This window comes from Elephantulus edwardii, unplaced genomic scaffold (assembly GCF_000299155.1).
Source record: "Elephantulus edwardii isolate Elephantulus edwardi_28Jun2011 unplaced genomic scaffold, EleEdw1.0 scaffold00289, whole genome shotgun sequence".
NCBI classification, from domain to species: domain Eukaryota; kingdom Metazoa; phylum Chordata; class Mammalia; order Macroscelidea; family Macroscelididae; genus Elephantulus; species Elephantulus edwardii.
The window spans coordinates 1434840-1453795 of record NW_006400039.1 but is presented as its reverse complement, the minus strand read 5'-3'; the positions used below and the strand labels follow the sequence as shown (position 1 = coordinate 1453795).

The window sequence follows — 18956 nt, the reverse complement described above, 5'->3', positions numbered from 1 at the left end:
CTGCCCAGGCCCACACGCTGCCCAGGCCCACGGTGCTGCCCAGGCCCACGGTCCTGCCCCGGCCCACGGTGCTGCCCCGGCCCACGGTCCTGCCCAGGCCCACGGTCCTGCCCCGGCCCACGGTGCTGTCCGGGCCCACCCGCTGCCCCGGCCCACACGCTGCCCCGGCCCACCCGCTGCCCGGGCCTCTCCCTGCGAATGCCCTTCTAAACTGACGGGTATGCAGATTATAGCACTGGCGGCTTTAGACCCACGGGCAGGCGGTTTGAATCCAGAGCCGCTCTGCGGAGAAAGATGGACGCTTCCTCCTGTGATTCCCAACATCTGCAAACCCGCGGGAGGGGCAGCTGTGAGTGGGATCTGACCGGACAACACAGAACCACGAGCACAAATGGAAGAGAGGGCCACTCTAAAAGCAGCCGCAGGGGGCCCCCAGGTGCTTCAGAGCGCGGTCACTGCCTCACAGGAGACACGGATCTCAGCGTCCGTCGGGAGGGCACCACCCAAACCCACACACATCAAAACAACACACGTCCACACAGGAGGCTCGCGCCGTGCCTGAGGTAACACACCGCAACGCTGGAGAAGCCAACGCTGACCAGAGGGACCACGGTTCACGCCCCTCACCCTCCAAAGGCTGAGCCCGGCAGGCTTATGTCCGAGGCCCGAGGCCCAGGCTGCTCCACCGGCCACCTCTCACTCTCACGCAGCCTGAGCTGAAACTGCTCCCTGACTTACGGTCAAAACCGTGAGAACACAAAACCTCATGACACAAAATTACATGGAATTCAGATTTCCAAGCGCATGCCTGGCAACCAGGCCCATCTGTTGGTCTGGCCGAGCTGTGGGGCCTGGAGAAGCGGGTACGCGGGACAGGACGTGCTCCTGGGGACCCCTCGACTGTGGGACAGGCCCAGGGGAAGCACCCAACGGGTGTGGTACCTTGAAGAAGAACCCGAGCCCAGGCTTCTGGTCACCATCGCTGACCAGGCCACCGGTGCTGTCAGGGAGGTCCAGGTCCCCGTCCTCGTCGGGGGCCTTCAGGTCAGCGAGGTCCACCTCAATGAGGCTGGCCTTGGCCCTCAGCGGCTCCTCCAGGGGCACGTTCTCCTTGCCCGCCTCCCGCGCGCTCTTCTCCAGCGCCTCTGACAGGATGTTGGCGTCTGGGGCCGAGGACAGGACAAACGTTCGCTGGTTGTTCTCGTCGTGCAGCCGGTAACTGTCAAAGAGAAGCCTGTCCCGGGTGTCGCTCCCGGGCTCTGCGGCACCGTCCAGGCCCAGCTCGGGAGGCGTCCTCGCCTGGCCGTTGGGGGGCAGGGGTCTCAGGTGCGGGAGGGTCTCGATGCTGGGGGTTGGCGTTTTGCTGCGGGAGCCCTGCGGCCGGTCTTTCGGGACCTTGAGCTCAGCCGGGCGTCCCGAGCGGGAACCCCGCCCCTGGCCGAGACGAGGGGGCTTGCGGTGGCCGGTCACCGCCGTGGGAGAGAGCGGTTCGACGAAGTGGATGGCCGCCTTGGCCTTCTGGTCCTGGGAGCCGTTGCGGGGGGCGGGGGGCAGGGCGGGGGGCTTGGTGAGGAGCTGCTCCTGCTGCTGCGAGATCTTCAGGATGGCCTGCTGCAGTGTGCTGATGGTCTCGCTCAGCTTCTCGATGGACAGTTCGCACTCGCCCACGTCCAGCCCCTCGCCGTCCTCCAGCAGCGCGGCTGGCAGCCCTCTGGCCTTCTCGCACTCGTGCGGGGCGCACGACTCCCTGGGCTGGTGGGGGGCGAGGGCCAGGCCGTCCTTGTCTGCGTCCTTGTCCATGTCGTGCGGCTCCAGGTGGAGGGCGTCCCTGCGCCCCTCCGACTTGGCCGCAGCGTCCTCGGAGGCCTCGCCGTTGTGCTGGGCGTACTCCTTGGTGAGGTGCTCGGGCCGCAGCGGCTGTGGGGCCCCCTCGGCCTTGCCCTTCTTCACCACGTGCAGGAACGCGGCCTTCCCGAGCTTCAGCCGCTGCCTGGCCGACAGCGCCTCCATCTTCTTCTTCTGCGCCTCAATGGCGCGGCGCTTCTCCTCCAGCTGCATGTGCAGCTGCGCCAGCTCGGAGGCCAGCAGGCTGGCGTGGTCCCGGCCCTGCCCGCTCGGGCTCTGCTCCCGCTTCTGCTTCCAGGTGGTCAGAGGCGCTGGGCAGCTCTCGGACGCGTCGGGCGTGGTCTTCTGCGAGCTGCTGGTGCTGGACTTGGTCTCGTAGCTGTTGAGTCTCTGGAGCTTGCGCTCTGCGAAGCTGGTCATCTTCACGCTCCCGCTGGCCAAGGAGACGCTGCTCAGCTGAGAGATGGTGCTGAGGCAGGGGCTGGAGCGCCCACTGGCCTCGTCCTTGTCCTCGTGCTCCCTCACCGTCAGGTCCTCCTGCAGCTTGGCCGACTCCTCCTCGCCGGGGCACGTGATGGCCACGGGCCGGTCCTGCTCGGCGTCCTCGATGTCCAGGACGTCCGAGTCCGAGTCCTGCCTCAGGATGGTCCACGGCTCAGGACCGGGCGGGCTGGGGCTCCTCACGCAGGCCCCCGCGAGCCTGTCCTCGGCATCATCCACGGCTCTGACCACGTGGAGGAAGAAGCCATCAGACGGCTGAACCTGAGACGACGGGTGGACACTGCCACTGGCCAGGGGCCGGCCACACGGTTCCCCTGCGGTGCTGGCCGACGGCAGTCCTGCCTCCAGGAGTGAGGGGTCTATGGTGGCTGGGAAGTCCGAGCAGGAAATGGGGGTGAAAGTCCGGGCCAGGTCATGGGTACCATGAGCGCTGCCCACTCTCCTTCTAGCCACCGGCTGGTGGCCCTCACTGAGCCGCTTGGTGAGGAGGCCCCTAGGCCGGCCCTCTCCGCGCTCATCCTCCTTGGTTGTGACCTGCTTCTCTTTGGCCGGCTTGAGCACGGCCGGCAACAGAGGCTCCAGGAAGAAGCTCTCGGGCCTGCCATCTGGGGTGGCGTCTCTCTGGGCAGACCTGGCCCCAGGCAGGCCCGAGGCTCGCGGCCCAGGCACGTCCGCCCCAAGGGGAGCAGCGTCAGTCCGGATGATGGCCAGCAGCTCCTCCTCCTCGTCCTCCATGTTCACGTTGCCCAGGAGGCCTTTCCCGTTGGTCCTGGTGGCTGTGGGGTGAGGCTGGTTCTGCGGGGTGACACTGACGATATTGGACGCCAAGCTGTCTTTGCTAATGGAACGGGCCAAGCTGATGGTGTCGCTGGAGGCCGGGTCCCCGTCACAGCTCGCACCGTGATAAAGCGAAAACGGGGCTGTCTGCGACACAGGCCTGCAGGGCGAGAGGAGAGCACAGGAGACGGCAGCTCTCAGCGACGTACCTGCTTATAGCCCCTGTGGCCTTCCAGTCCCCGGGCCCCTTCCTCAAGAACATCAGTCAGCTCAGGGCCAGAGCTGCAGCCCAGGGCACCTGCCGGTGGATCAGGCCAGTGAGAGAGCAGGAAGGCGACGCTCACTGGGTGCAGTGTTTCCAAGTCCACCTGTGCTGCCTGCCACGAGCCCCGGAGCGCCCACGTGCTGCACGCTCACGCAGGAGCCTGGACATGGCACTGTCATGAGATGTCCGCACGGGAGCTCCCTGAAGGGCTTCCCAGGCCACACCTGGTAGATGGCCCCTGGTCGCAGGCCCACTCCACACAGAAGCCCATGGGTGGCCCAGCAGCCAGCCACTCACCTCGACTTCTTCTCTGACCACGTGACAGCCGTTCCGCGGGGCTGGCCGTCCGCTCGACTGAGAGAGTCCGACCGATGCCGTGGGTCTGTTGGGGGGGCAGGAGAGGAGCCCATAGGGTCACCAGCCCACCCTCTCCCAAATTCCTTCCACATGGGGACGCTTTCTCCATGAACTCCCAATTTAGGACAGAGCATTGCTCCAAAACATCCCCCTTCTGTCATTTCCGTGAGGTCCTATCAGGGACTCGGCCCAAGGCAGGACCAAACGTCGTACACACACACACACGCACGCACACATACACGCACACACACGCCTGCAGACTTCCTGTTAGGAACAGCACTGCAATCTTGTACAGGGTTCAAACAATGACGAGCTTTCAATGACAGTCACCACCAAGGTAAAGAATCCCAAGGTGTAGCAATGCAAGCTAAGATTCATCCTAACTTCTGCACCACCAAAGTGCTACACCAGCCTCGGCTGGGCCACGCTGGGAACCACAGAGGGGGTGTGGGTGAGGGAGAGGGCGTCCTCACCGGGGCCCTCCTCGCCCTGCACAGACTTTTGCTGCCTCTGTCTCAGCGGCAGTAACGGGTGGGACGGGCTGAAGGCAGAGGTCCCCTTCCCCCTAGAAGGAAAAGCGAGGAGAGAAATGTCAGTATTCACAGGCCACCTTCAAGTTCAAAAGCCCAGAGACCAGGGTGCGTTCTTACTAGTCTATGAGAAATTCAGTCTCCGGGAAATAGAAGCCAACCCGGTGTGCAAGACCTTCACACGTGGGACAGACAGACACAGGGACACTCTGGCCCAGGGGATGTGTGGGGGACAGCCAGGCAGCTGGCCAACAGTGAGATTCAGCTGCATCAATTACTGAAAATCACCTTAAAGTTGCTGCTTTTACTTAAATCTCAACTCAGACCCCAAGTCTCAAAACCAGATTTCCATTTAAAGGCCTGTTCTCCTTAGCATGTGGGACACAATGTCAGGAAGGTCATTCAAGGCCTCCTGCCCACAGCAGGACGTTCATGGTATCGAAGGGCAGCCCCTCGTCCTGGCCCCAAATCCACAGCTGTGCCCGTCAGTCAGGTTCTGGTGATGGAAGTTAGCTTTTCAATGAAATACGTTCAAGCAGCTCTGTCCTGCACTAGATTTGCACAATCCTGAGACCAGTAAGAGCACCGACTGAGGCTACGAGGCAGCGGTCCTCAATGCTCGGGTGTCACTCTGACCCCACCACGAGCTACACCAGTGGTCAGCGCTGGTACTGCTTTCTTCATCTCTGAACCATTTCACAGTCTCATCTGCTGTGGGGCAGGACGCAGAAATGGCCACTGCTGGGAGAGAACTGTGGACAGCGTCAGGACTGGGCACATCACCAGCAGGAGTGGAGACCTGAACAGGCTGGCCATTTGCGCCTGTGTGTTGACTCCAAATGTCCATGCTGTAGCTGACCCTGCACTGACTTTCCAAGGCTCATGCCCATGAGAGGGGACTGTCCCTCCTCCCCTCAAGGACCAGCTGGGGCACTCGAGCCATAAGAGGCACAGCCTTTGGATCAGAGATACCAGCACCCCAATCAGACCACTCCAGATCAAATTAAGAGCTGGGCAGACTTGCCAGCAAATGGGGGACAGGGTGCTGTCAACAGTGCCAGGGTGACAAACTTACAGACACTCAGACTCCTCCAGGTGCAAGTGGTAGCGGGGACAGGCCTCGGTGGGTGGCTGCGTGGACAGCGGCAGGTCCGCCGGGCTCGGGGGCGCCGGGCTGGCCATGAAGCTGCGTTTGGTGGCGTTGGAGATCGGGACCGGAGCCCGGCCGGCCTTGTGGTGGAGCACCGCTTTCGCTGCAAGGAAGACTCCATGGGCGTCACGTTACTTACAGGGAAAGGCGGGGCGGCTCTGACTGAACACAGCGGGGTGCACGGTGCGCCCCTGAGGCCCACCGCAAGTCTCTGCACCCCAGGGGAGCACTGGGCAAGGAACAAAGTGGCATGGCCTGCTGCCATCATCCTGGTGGCTGAAACCAACTGCTCTGTGGTCAAGGCGGGCAGTCCCCTCTGGTAAAGGCTACAGCTTCAGAACCAGTGGGGGGTGGGGCGGGCCACAGGAGCCTCATTGGCTGTGCAGCCCCGGGCCTGGGGTTCTGGTATGCAGGAAACAGCCACTTCAGGACGCTCTCTAAGGCGGAACCGCCAGAAGACCCTTTGCTTACCATCCTTCAGCTCCTGGACGTCCCGGGGCTGAACAAAGTCTGGCTTGACATTCTCGAACCACCAGAAGAGCTCAGCAATGAAGACCATGACGTTGGGCTGGAAGGAGAGCAGGCGGGCTGGGAGTGGGTGCCCGCCGGGAGCACGGAGGCCCGTGTGCGGGGAGGACGGGCTGGGAGTGGGTGCTGCCGGGACCACCGAGGCCCGTGTGCAGGGAGGACGGGCAGGGAGTGGGTGCTGCCGGGACCACCGAGGCCCATGTGGAGGACGGGCTGGGAGTGGGTGCCCGCCGGGAGCACGGAGGCCCGTGTGCGGGGAGGACGGGCTGGGAGTGCCTCTGGGTGCCCCGGGAGCACCGAGGCCCAGGTGGGTGGTGGGGTGCGCTTACCTTCAGCACCAGCGGGGCGTACAGCATGTCCTCCAGGGTGAGGTAAAAGCATTTGTTCAGATACTCATTGGAGAATTCTCTCAGGAGCCGAATGTTATACAGGCTGTCTGCCATCGACACCACCTCCTTTAAGCAAATATCTACCAGAGAGGTAGCGAGACGTCACACAGATGGCACAATTGTGGAGGACTCTCGTGGGTCTGGGCCAGCAGAGGCTGCGAACTCCAGCCCACAGGCCCCAGGCCCCAGTCTGTGACTTTCCAGTCCAAGCAGAACCCTTCCCTTCAGGTCCACACACGTACTTTAAAAGCTCTCCCACCTATGAAGATGCAGTGTCCGGCACTAACGCCTGCAGCCGGAGCCAGAGGCGGTGACCCACGACCCCAGGACCCTGTGACCCATCACAGACGGTCCCCCAGCAGGACAATGTAACCACTCTCAGAAGATCCTCAGGGGCTCTGCACCCAAACTCTCATCCCTCTAGTCCTGACACGTCCCCTCCCACCTGCCACACCTGAGAGACGGACCGGTGAGCCTCACCGTGTCGCCACCACACGGAAACGGGCTCACCGGGAGCCTGTAAACAAGGCAGAGTTTGTGCTAATGTTCCCAACCATGCACCGAGTTCCAGGTGTCTACAGCCAAGCCTGTCAGGATTTACAACAAAATCCTAACAACTGAGGAAACAGAAGTACTTCAGCACACTTTCCACACGCCGTGTGAGGGCCCGTCCTCCACCAGAGCACTGGAGCGAGGGTCCCAACACACTGCTGCTGGACGCTGACCGTTAGAGACCGCGGCGCGACCTTCACAGAAGCAGATCCCAGGACCCTGCTGCTGGACGCTGACCAGTCACGGCAACCTGGGCCCGGAGAACCGGCCTTCACAGAAGCAGATCCCAGGACCCTGCTGCTGGGCCCAGGACCCTGCTGCTGGACGCTGACCAGTCACGGCAACCTGGGCCCGGAGAACCGGCCTTCACAGAAGCAGATGCCAGGCCTTCCCCCCGCAGAGCCCACGCCCCGCAGAGCCCCTGCGTGGGCAGAGCCTGAGCACCACCAGGGCCCCTCCACCTACCCAACTCCCTGAGGTGACAGGTAACCCAGGTGACCCACGGAGTCTGGTGGGGTCCTGTGCTGCCGCTGGGCCAAGGGGCGGCTCACTCACCATCCAGTTTCATCTGCTCAGGACAGTAGTAGTGGATGACAGAGAGGAGGGCAGCGCTGTCACTGCTGTCCTTCATCAAGCCCTCCAGCAGCGGGAAGTGGGGGAACGGCCTGCTGGTGAGGTGCTCACGCCGATAGCGGACCTGCAAGACAGGACAGGTTCCGCTCAGGCCCGCTCCGTCCACCACGCGTCACAGGCACACCGTCCCCCCGACAGCTAAGAGCAGCCACGGGGCCAACGCCTAGAAAAGCGTAAGCGACTATCTGCCTGGAGCATAAGTCAAGGTCCAGGGTCGGGGGACGGAGTGGCTTCATGGCTGGGCTGGGCAGCAATGCCCAGGGGACAGTGGAAACACGGACAGAGGGCAGGATGCACGTCTAAGCTACAGAAGCGGCCACCAGCACACGGATGAGAACCAAGTTAACGGGAGGGGGACCAGCACTGCTGTCCCGGCAGCGGGCACAGCGGAAGGGTGTCCGCAGCACTGGGACAGGCCAGCCCTGTCTCCAGCATGCAGAGCGGCCCGGCCTGTAACTTGTTTCTCAGAGCCCGCCGTGGCCGTGCGTCTGCCGTGGCCCCTGCGCCCACCGCATACTGTACCACACGTGCACACTCCAGGGGCACCAGCATGCAGGACGCGATGGCATGCGTCAGGTCAGGCTTCCACAGGGACAGACAGCAGACATGGGCACAGCATGCAGTGAAGCAGATGGTCCTCCGTTAGACATGGACGGGGTGGTCAGGGGCAGCCCCCGAACTAGGTGTGCCAGCTCCAACAAGCCTTCTCTAACCTCCAGGCTGTCGTGTCAGGGTCATATCTCTGATCCTGCCCCCAGCCCCACCTGTCCGCATCACCTACACCTTCTCCCACCTGTCCACATCACCTGTACGCATCACCTGTACCCACCTCCACCTGTCTACATCACCTGCACCCTCTCCCACCTGTCCGCATCACCTGCACTTTCCCACCTGTCCGCATCACCTGTACCCACCTCCACCTGTCTACATCACCTGCACCCATCCCACCTGTTTGCATCACCTGTACCCACCCTCACCTGTCCGCATCACCTGCACCCATCCCACCTGTTTGCATCACCTGTACTGTACCCACCCTCACCTGTCCACATCACCTACACTCTCTCCCACCTGTGCACATCACCTGTACCCACCCTCACCTGTCCGCATCACCCGCACTTTCTCACCTGTCCGCATCACCTGCACCCACCCCCACCTGTCTGCATCACCTGCACCCACCCCCACCTGTCCGCATCAACTATACCCTTTCCCACCTGTCCACATCACCTGCACCCTCCCCCACCTGTTCATATCACCTGCACCTTCTCCCACCTGCCTTCATCACCTGCACCTTCCCACACCTGTCTGCATCACCCATCTGCGGGGCCCAGCAGTGACTGGAGGTCAGCCTGCAAACCAGTGAGGCCAGGTGCTTCCTGAGCCGGACCTCCTGATGCCCTGGCCTGCAGTCAGCACTGGCTTCCAGTGTGTAAGGAGTTAAGAACGTTCCCACTCAGGCCAACCTCGTCTCTCTGTCCTTCACCTCACTGCACGTCCCACAGATGAAGGTCAGTGGTGACGGCCTCAAGGTTACTGAGCCGCTTCTCCAACAGCTTGTGTGCACGGGGTGTCTCGGTCCCGTCCTGGTCATTCCCACAGTCAGGTGTGCCCATTACAGACAGCAGTCGGGTGTCAGCAGGACTTAGGGGCCCTCTCACAGCTCTAGGCGGAACCAACCCACAGCATCTCCAGTGGGTTTTCAGGAGCCTGTCCACATCTCTCATTGGGCGACTTGTGGATTCGAACCACCAGCCTTTGGGTTGGCAGCACAGCTCCTTACCCACTAGGCCATCAGGGCTCCCTTGTATGTGCTGGGAAATGCACTTTATTAACTTAGCTGTGGGTGCTGGCCAGAACCACAGAATCAGAGGCCTGTGCTCGTGGACACCTTCAAGTCTTCCTTCAAGTCACTTTCAGAGAGCAGCAAAGGCTCCCGGAAGAGAACAGCAGTGGGTGGCGTGAGCTCTGCTGACCAGCCGGCCCCACGGCTATCTCCTGACCAGCGAAGTAGCCTGGGCTGAGGATCAGGATGTAGGTTCTGAAAGCTCGTTTGAATGGTGCCTGCCTATCCAAGGGCCCCGAGAGCACCAGGCTGAGGGAACCCAGCTGTCTCCCAACGTCCTTTTTAGGTGAAAACCACCACGGACCTGGTCCAATGTGACCCTTCCCGGGACCGAGGGAGGCACTGAAAGGCGGGAACACTACCTGAGGGGAGGAAGGGACCAGGAGGGACTGGCCAGAGGACCCTCACGTGCACAGGACCTGTCCTACAACCACTCAGGACTGTCACGGCCCATGTCAGTACTCAGAGAGGTTACGTCAGAGAGCAAAAGACAACAGGCTCGGGGGGCCGGCCTGTGGACCTTACAATCCCCAGGGAAGGGAACGATTCCTGCCTGATCCACAATGGAGAACACGGAACTCCGTGTCCACGGCACACACAGGACCCAGCGCAAAGCTCCACTGCTGCCATCTGCACCCACAGCCAGCAGTGTCACAAGACACACGCGTGTGCACACAGTACAGAAATGACACGGGGCACGCGAGGGACAGGAGGGGCAGGGCTGCGAGGGCTCAATGGAGGCGAGTGATGACTGGACGTGACGTGCTGGTGGCAGCTGGCCGGTCGTCCACTTACGGGCACCAGCTTCCAGTACCACTTGGAGGGAGACTGCGAGGAAGCGGGGAGCAGGAAGGAGAGGTCAGCGTGCGCCCCATGCCGAGAGGCCGGGGCAGTACCCGAGGGCAGCCCGCACAGCGGGCACAGGACACCCGGACTCCTGGACAGTGAGTGTAGAGGACCAGGCCCCTGCCTCGCTCCCTCATCAGCAAAGAGCCCGCAGAGCCTTGTGGCAAGAGGCCGGGAAGGTAGCCGACCCCGGGGCGCTCGCGGCTTGACCTGCCTCTCACCCTCACTCTGGGTGATTCCCAATCACCCCCAGGGTGCATGGGGGTGAGGAGGGACACGGGCAGGGGCTGACCACCACCCAGGGCCATCCCAGCTGCACCTTCAGGGCACAGGGTGGGGCAGCAAGTGCACCCCTCACTCCTCAGGGAAGAAGTGGGGACCAGCCAAGTGCAGCCGGCACGGGGTGATGGTGGTAGCTGGCCAGCGGGTATGAGGGATGGGGAGGGATGGCCACCTGGGATGGCAGCCCATGTGGCCACACTGCCGACTGCAGGGGGCCACCAGGTGCTCCGGCCTCAAGGGTGCCCCCGGCCCAGCCCCCGACCCTACCACAGGCCCCTCCCTCCCAACTAGACCCTCCGAGGATGGGGGGCAGCTGTGACTAGGACATTTCAGGCCCCAAAGGGACCACAGAGGCTGCCTGAGGGGCACAGAGTCCACACCCTAGCCTTTCCAAAAAGTGAAAACAAAGCAGTTGAGTGATTAGCGAGAGGACCCCAGACGGTTCCGTGTTCCTCGGGAGCTGGGCCCCCTCAGAGCAAACCTCCCACAGAAGCGGGTGCAGGTTCTTCAGAGCAGCCAGTTCCCGACAGGTTCCCCCACAGCGCAGGCCCCCCACAGGGGCAGGTTCCCCTCAGGACTGAGTCCCCACAGGAGCACCACCCCCCAGGAGGGGGTCCCCCCAGGAGCGGGTCCCCCAACAGGAGCAGGTCCCCCCAGGAGCTGGTCCCTCCAGGAGTGGGTCCCCCAACAGGAGCAGGTTCCCCTCAGGACTGAGTCCCCACAGGAGCACCACCCCCCAGGAGCAGGTCCCCCCAGGAGCTGGTCCCCCTCAGGACCTGGGAGCGGGGTCACCCTTTACCTTCTGGTGAGCTGGGCTTTCCAGCAGCTGCTGCTTCACCTTCACCTCACGCTCCGTTATCTCCCGCATTTTAAGATTCACCTGTAACAAAGCCAAAGGCCTTAGGAAGGCAGCTGCTCTCATACCGAGGCTGTGCAGACCCCTGGCCAACGTCTCTGGACGCAACCCTGCAGGCACTCTGGTGCCAGCGCCCACCACACTGGACGCCTGGCCACGTCACTTGCTCTTGGTGGAGGCAGACCACGCAGAAATTGTCAACTGTGGAAGTCTCAGCACACACCCCTTGAAAATCCATACTCCTCGACAGAAAGATTGCCCTCCAGTGAGCACGGCAAGGTGGGTACGGCTCGGCCTGGCCTGGAGCCCGGTCACAGGGCCCGGGGGGCAAGGGGTGAGAGCAAGTCCCCCTCATCGTGCACATCAGGATGGCAAGATCCAACTTAGGCTCGAAGGACGAGCTGAGAGTCACCATCATCTGACTGGTGTCCACGTGCTGGGCGGGGGCAGCTCTCCTTCCATGGCCCAGAAGTGGACTGTCCACCTTTAGGCGAGTAGTCCAGTTCCAATCATTTGAACCAAAGTGGGAGGAAAAAGACCTTTTTATTCAAGAGGTTTGTTGAGGGCAGAGCATCTTCCAATCAATGAGCGCTGAGAACAGCCAGGCAGCTACAACACGCTCTCAGAAAAGGATTTCTTAAACCGGGCAAGGAAAAAAATCAATAGAGATAAATTAAACTAGTGAATCAGAAAAACACAACCAAGTCCAAAGGAGAGTTTTTGTGGGCAAGATCAGAACAGCAAATTTTATAAAGGGCAATGAAGTATCAGCACAGCGCGTGGAGGAAAAACAGCCACACATTCAAAAGGACTCAATCACGGCCAAGTTCCCAGTCGTGGCTGGGTGCCACCGAGCCAACCGCGACTCCTAGCGACCTGGTGAGGCGATGGCCAGCGGGCCACACCCGCCCTTCCCTGGGTATCCTCATCACCTCTCACAGCCTTGAATCTGCTGTAGCATCACTGTCAGCCCCTCTTGCTGAAGGTCTTCCTCTCCGTCTCTGACCCTCCACCTTTCTCAGTAACGGTATCTTTTTCCAAGGACTGGTCCCCCTGACAACACGCCCAGAATATATGAGTCTACGTGTCACCCTGCTTGCCTCTGAGGAACCACTTCTCTGCTCTGCTCGCACTTCCTCGAAGACAGACAGACTTGTCACTGAGTCGAGTATGACCCACAGCAAGCCTGTGAACAACAGATCTGAACCCTGTCCCGTCCTGTGCCAGCCTCACACTTCATGACACATTAGAGACCACTGCGGCAGGCACTGTGTCAGTCCACCTGATCCCAAGTCTTCCTCTCCTTCGCCGACCTTCTACCTTTCTCAGCACCACGTCTCCCTTCAAGGAACAGCCCCTCCCAGCAACATGCCCAAAGTATGTGAGGTGAAGCCTCATCATTCTTGCCTCCAAAGAGCACTCGGGCTGCACCCTCTCCAGGACATAGCTGTGTGTTCTCCTGACATCCATGGGATGTTCAGTGCTCTTCTCCAACACCACAGCCCAGAGACATCAAGTCCTCAGATGTATAGAAAGACCATGGCCTGAATCAGATGCACCTTAGACCTCGAAATGACATAATTACTGTTCAATAATTTGGAGAGGTCCCTAACTGCAGACTTTACCACTGTCAATACATTTCCTGATTTCCTGACTTCTGGGACCAACGGTGCCAACTGTAGATCCAAGTAAGATGAAGCTGTTGACAGTTTCAATCTTTGCAATCTTATCATGATGCTGCCTACGGATCCAGGTAAGTTATGCGATGATATGGGATGAAGAAAGCAAAAGGATAAAGAAAGAAAAAAAACAAAAGAGACACTAAAAAATTCACTATAGCACTGAGAAGCCAAAACACAAGGAAAACACATCAAAGAGCTGACCAGAAGATTTCCCAGGGAAGTTTAAGAAGACCAAGTATTATAAAGGAATATGCAGAGAGCTGGAATTGAAGAATAAAAAGGGAAGAACTCACTCTCCATTTCTCAAGCTGAGAAAACTGAAAAGCACATTTAAGCCTTGAGTTGCAATACTGAAAGATGAAATAAAGATTTGTCACTATTGTTGTTGTTATGTGCTGTCAAGACGCTTACAATTCACAGCGACCCTCTGTGTCCAAAAGCCCTGAAGCCTCCTCCATCCTGTGCCAACCTTACTGTCTCTGACACACCTATCCTCATTACCTGAGTCACTGAGTCAATTCATCTCATCCAGGGTCTTCCTTTCTTGCGCTGTCCCTCCACCCTGCCAAGCATGATGCAACATGTCCAAAGTCTGTCAGACAGACCTTCAGAATCCTTGCCTCCAAGGAGCAGCCTGGACGCACCCTCTCTAGGCTGAACCTGTACGTTCTCCTGGCAGTCCATGGGATATTCAACACTCTCCTTCTTCACTATTATTCAAAGTCATCAACTGTCTCTGATGAACAAAAGCAAGCAACTGTGAAGACCATGGCCTGGACCAGGCGCACCTTAGACTCCAGACTGACATCGTTGCTTTTTGTATAACTTCTCACGCACAGAGCTGGAGGCAACCTGGAATCAAGCAGTTGCTGTAGAAAACTTCTCAGAGCCAAATTAATCATGTTTTACACTATCCAGTGATGAGGGGTGAAGATTGTAACTGTCTTCACGCAAATTCACCTGGTGGATGGGCTGGCCACCATGACACGTGAGGGACAAGACAGATGGGCAGGAATCACCACCCTTATACCAAAACAAAACGACCCCAGAGCAGACAGCAGGCCAGACGGCCCTCCCTGCCGCGCCCCCCACCCCACCAGCCGGCCCTCACTGCCCTCTCTGCCCCACCCCACCCTCACCACTCCACGGCTGCCCCACCCTCACTTAGTTGAGTCCACTTCCTTTGAGACATAAGAGATCAAAGCGAGCACAGACGCAGAGGTGGGGAGATGCTAAGTCATGGGAAGGTCACTCAGGAGTGGCGGCTCAGAGGAGACAAGGACCTCTCAGAACGCACCGGAGGACGCCCTCCCCTGGGCCTGCACCCCAATTCAGGCGTGCCGCTCTTCAACTGTGACAGCACTTTTCTATGTGTTAATGCCATCCCCTGTGGAACCCTGTAAAACACTGCGGAGTGAGAACTCTTCCTTGATGCTGAGACAGAGCAGAGCAAAGGAACCCCGATTTCCAGGCCCCAGAGTAAGTGCCCTTTCTGTGAGGGGCGCTGATCGAGTGTCTGCCTCGCCTGAACGAGGTGAGTCCACCCCCATGGCCCTTCTCAGCGACTCATTCCACACAGGTCCGGAGTCAGGATTTATTACGTCAATCATGCTCCTGTTTAAGGATCTGGCCAACTCACATGTGATACCTTCTGCTCAGCCAGTTTCTGCACTTTCTACATGACTACATCATAATTTCATAATAATTAACAAAAGCTGCTAAAGAGAGAAGCAGGGATTTTCTTTTTTTTGATCCAAAACTCAGGGGAGGTCTTGGAGGCACTGCTGGTGGGCAGCAGGTCCACGCCACGCGAGAGCCGAGGGGCCAGGGGTGTGGAGCGGCCAGGTGTGCTCGGTCACCACGCTTGGCTCCCGGCGGCAGGTGGCCCACACCTGCCCTGCGGCCCCTGGACAGCATGCTGGCCGCCGGTTCTACTTCGGAGAGGTCCCTGCTCCTGACACACAAGACGACATCAGCGTCCAGGCGGCCAACTGCACCCCGGGGCAGACAAGGCCTTCACGCTTCCAGCAAGAGGCTCGCGCTGCTGAGCCCAGGACAGCAAGGGCCCCGTCCAACCTGTCCTGGACACCTGCGCCCTGGGGGAGATGGCAGACAAGCCAGCGTCCTGGGAAGGACCACTGGCTGCTCCAGAAATAAAAGGCAGCTTGTCGAGCCATCAAAGAGGCTCTTCAGGGGTGGCCGCACCTGGCCCGAGCCCCGCTCAACCCCACCTGGCCTGGCCAGCGCGTCCTGCTGCACCACCAGAGCCCTCAAGGACAAAGAGCCCGTGCAGGCTGCACAGTGTCCTCCAGGACAAGGCCTTAGCGGAAAGGTGTTTTTTTGGAGGCGGAGGGGAGAAATGGCAGATACCCCACAGCGGGGGTGGGCCGTGGGCAGCTGCCCAAGAAGAACAACCTCAAGTTTCTCCAGGATCGCGGCGCAGACACATTTCAACATCAGCTCTCAGGAAACACTGAGCGTGTGGCCAAGGCCACCAGCAAGGACCCTCTGGTCACAGCCTTTATACAACCATCTTTTTAAAACTAAGTGTTTCAAAGATCCTGAAGTATAAATACAGTGTACACAACAGGTGAAAAATATGACAGTCAATGACAACAAGCCCAAAGAAACCAAGTCTGAAAGGCCCTGGAAGAGAGGCCACCGAAATAGAATCTATTCTTAAAAAGGGAGGCGGATGTTCACCGTTGGTATCCCCGGACCATGGCAGGTGGGACTGCGTCGGTACAAATATTCAAACAAGTTCAGTCACGGTGAACTCTGGTGGCCTAGTGGCAAGAAGCTGCACTGTAATCCCAGAGGTACGCGGTTCAAATCCACCAGATGCTCTGCTGAAGAAGGAGGAACAATCGCCTCCTGTACCAGTCAGATCCGATTTGACAGTATACACATTAAAAAAAAAAACAAAAAACAACCTAATCAAACAAGTTCAGAGAAGAAAATGGCAAACCGCTGGAACTGGCCGAAGTGTCGGAGGATGGGATGACCGTCTCCTGCCTCTGAGGGAGGGCAGGCTGGAGACTGACCCGAAGGGGCTGAGGGAAAGGACCCGCGGGGCCGCGTTCCACCAAACGCAAAGCTCACTGCTGAGGTAGCTGAATGACCACCCGAGAGCCCAGCGGCGATCAAATCCGGCACTGAAGACACTAGCTGGCTACTAGTGTGGCTAAGGCAGATCCAAGGAGTCAGTGGGAATCTGTTTACTCGCTCCTCACTTTTCAGAAATGTCATCCCTTTAAAAATATTTGACCATGACTCTGTAAAATACTCGTTAAAGAAAACACCTTCTCCTTTTACCTTGTGCTATAAACCAAGTGGCTCGATACAGATTTATTCACTGTCTTAAAAAGAGAAAAGCAACACCTGCTGCTACAAGGTGACGCAGAGGGTAAGCTCCGGAGCCACTGTCTGCTCCCCCATAGAAGCCCAGTGGGCGAGCCCCACAAAGAGGGCGCTGGGAGGCCCTGCAGTGGCTCGGTCACTTGGGGTCACAGGGCTGGGATGTTCCGGGTCTCACAGGACCATGCCAGTGATGACGCCACGACTTCCGCGCAGGAAAGGCGACAGCCTTAACAGCGAGGACGGAGGCCCCTTTCTGTACAGCTCAGCTGCTCTGGGTTCATTTCCATTTAATGACCACCGTGGACTGCTCTGAACCGATCCCACAGGCCATGTCTCTCCCAAGCCTCCTCCTTCAGCCACTGGAAGCTGGGAGGGAGGTTTCTGGACACAGGGGGGCGGGAGGCGGAGCTAAGGACTCAGTGTCCCAGAGGCTGACGGGTCTCCCGTCCAGGAAGTGGCAGGAAGCACCTGCCCAGTCCTCGCTCGCTCACCTTGTTGATCCAGAACACCATGGCGTCCTCCAGGTCGTAAGGCAGCTCTTTGGAGGCGCTGAATGTGGAGAAGCGCTTGACGCTGGCCACCACCTTCTCAATGCTGATCATTTCCACGGTGAAGGCCATCATCAGGGAGTCAATCATGGCCATGTGCGAGCTCTGTGGGCAGGGCAGGGGCTGAGCAGGCCACGCCTCCCACAGGCTCACCCTAACATGCTCAGCAAAGCACACTTCCGGGTCCACCCGCACAGACACAGGAGGACTGACTGCATCTCCATCAAGCAGCCCGATGCCGGCCATGCACTGGTCAGCAGAGCATTCCCGAGGGCTTAGAGAGGTGTGTGTGCTCACACAGACACACACACACAGACACACACCCGCACACACCCCCCAGGTGGCGGGAGACACAGGCACAGGAGGAGTGGGGTGGGGTGGTGGCAGACCAGCCCACCAGCCCACGGTCACACCCCTTCTCCTGGCCCACACACGTCACCCTGCAGTCCAAGAGGGACTGACCCCAGGGACACCGGGCAAGCAGTGTCCACACACGTGCAGAGGGCACCACAAACAGCAGAACCAGCATGGCCTGCAAAGGGCACAGGAGCAGCGGCCTTCCAAAGACTGGAGGGGCGAGCTGAGAGGGCGGAAGGCTTGTCTGCTTATTTAGGCAAAAAATGCTGAAAAGGCCTCAGGAAAAAGGCTGGGCGGATATATATAGAGAAAGCACAGCATCTGTACCACGTCCGCCTCATGTGGCTACTATTAATACCCTTGAACCTCCCAGCATGCTCGGGGGAGAGAAGGCCGCCCCGCCTCGGCCCACGCGAGGGCCAGCCCTCCCCAGGGACATGCACAGCCTCATCCCTGCTGCCCGTGGACTGTGGGCAGACCCAGATGTGGCCAGGCCTCCCATTCAGAAATAACCAGGGCATCCAAGAAACCTCTGTTTTCCAGAACAACCCGGCAAGAGGGGCTGCAGAGACTCACACCTGGGGGGCTAACCTCAGGAAGCGAGGACTCTGACGCAGTCACACACCACCACTGACTGGACAGGTGGTGACCGAGCGTTAAGGGCTGAGTGACCGGAGGACCCTGGACATCAGAAAGTTCTGTCCCGAGCTTCCTGGAATGGCACTTGGAAGAGTGTGGCTCACCTCTTACACCGGGGACAGCGTGAGTCGAGGGCCACTGAGTGACCCTGCGTGGGGAGCCTGCCCACTAAAGGACGAGGGGACGGGGGCAGATTGAGGTGCCATCTTGTCCTGGGCTCGACACGTGCTTGGGGCCCAGTGGACAGGTCATGCCAAGCCTGGCTTTGGGACTGTGCAAGCCTGCCCACAACCTAAAAGCAGACCGAGTTCCCAGAGGACAGCAAGCTGTCACACAGCCAGGGGGGAAGGGGTCTGCACACACCCAGCCCCAGAGGACTGGGGGGACCGCGCACAGCCGGGGGGCGCGGGACCTCACCATCTTCACGGGCGCACAGCTAAGGTCGGCCTCGGTGACCGGCGTGTCATCACTCTCCATCACATAGATGCCCTTCCGAGACAGGGCCTGAATGACAGACTGGTGTCCTTGGAGTGTGGCCGCCTGGTCCCCTTTCAGGATGAGGCTGCACACCCGGCAGTACAGCTCACTGGACAGTAGGAGCTTGATGACAGGCGGCTTGATGTGCTCCTGCTCGTACTGGTCAACATAGAAGGGGTCCTGCAGGTCCTCGGGGATGTTGTCTGCAACAGAGCGAAGGGCATCATGAGTGCACCCAGGGACAGGAGCCCGTGCGCAATGAGCAGAGGCTGGGAGATGTGTCCACGCCCTCCAGGTCTGAACCACCGAGACGCTGCAGACCGCCCCCTCCACAGGGGGCTGACACACCGGGGCTGCCTCCCCACAGGGGCCAGCGCGCGCGCACACACACACCCCCCCTCCGGTCACCCGTCCTCAACACGACCTCTTCCCCGTCCACAAACACAGGCCAGCACGTAAGCACATGGTGTTACACACTTCCCCACACGACCTCCACAATACCACACAGCTGCCCCCTGAGCACAGGCTGGACAATGGCCCAC

The 18956-nt window shown here is 59.7% G+C and overlaps 1 protein-coding gene across 1 annotated transcript in view; it reads right to left on the bottom strand.

The window, feature by feature from the left end:
• The window catches only part of CAMSAP1 (calmodulin regulated spectrin-associated protein 1), a 33113-nt gene extending 14504 nt beyond the window's left edge, over window positions 1–18609 (bottom strand). Inside the window, exons 1-10 of the mRNA XM_006900579.1 lie at window positions 18355–18609; window positions 16885–17046; window positions 11295–11375; window positions 7450–7591; window positions 6283–6422; window positions 5897–5993; window positions 5351–5528; window positions 4219–4310; window positions 3686–3770; window positions 943–3283 (exon numbers count right to left, since the gene is read on the bottom strand). Of these exons, the coding sequence (XP_006900641.1) occupies window positions 943–3283; window positions 3686–3770; window positions 4219–4310; window positions 5351–5528; window positions 5897–5993; window positions 6283–6422; window positions 7450–7591; window positions 11295–11375; window positions 16885–17046; window positions 18355–18414 (3378 nt within the window). The 5' untranslated portion in view covers window positions 18415–18609. The remainder of the gene's footprint in view (window positions 1–942; window positions 3284–3685; window positions 3771–4218; window positions 4311–5350; window positions 5529–5896; window positions 5994–6282; window positions 6423–7449; window positions 7592–11294; window positions 11376–16884; window positions 17047–18354) is intronic.
• Between the last annotated feature and the right edge of the window lie 347 nt (window positions 18610–18956).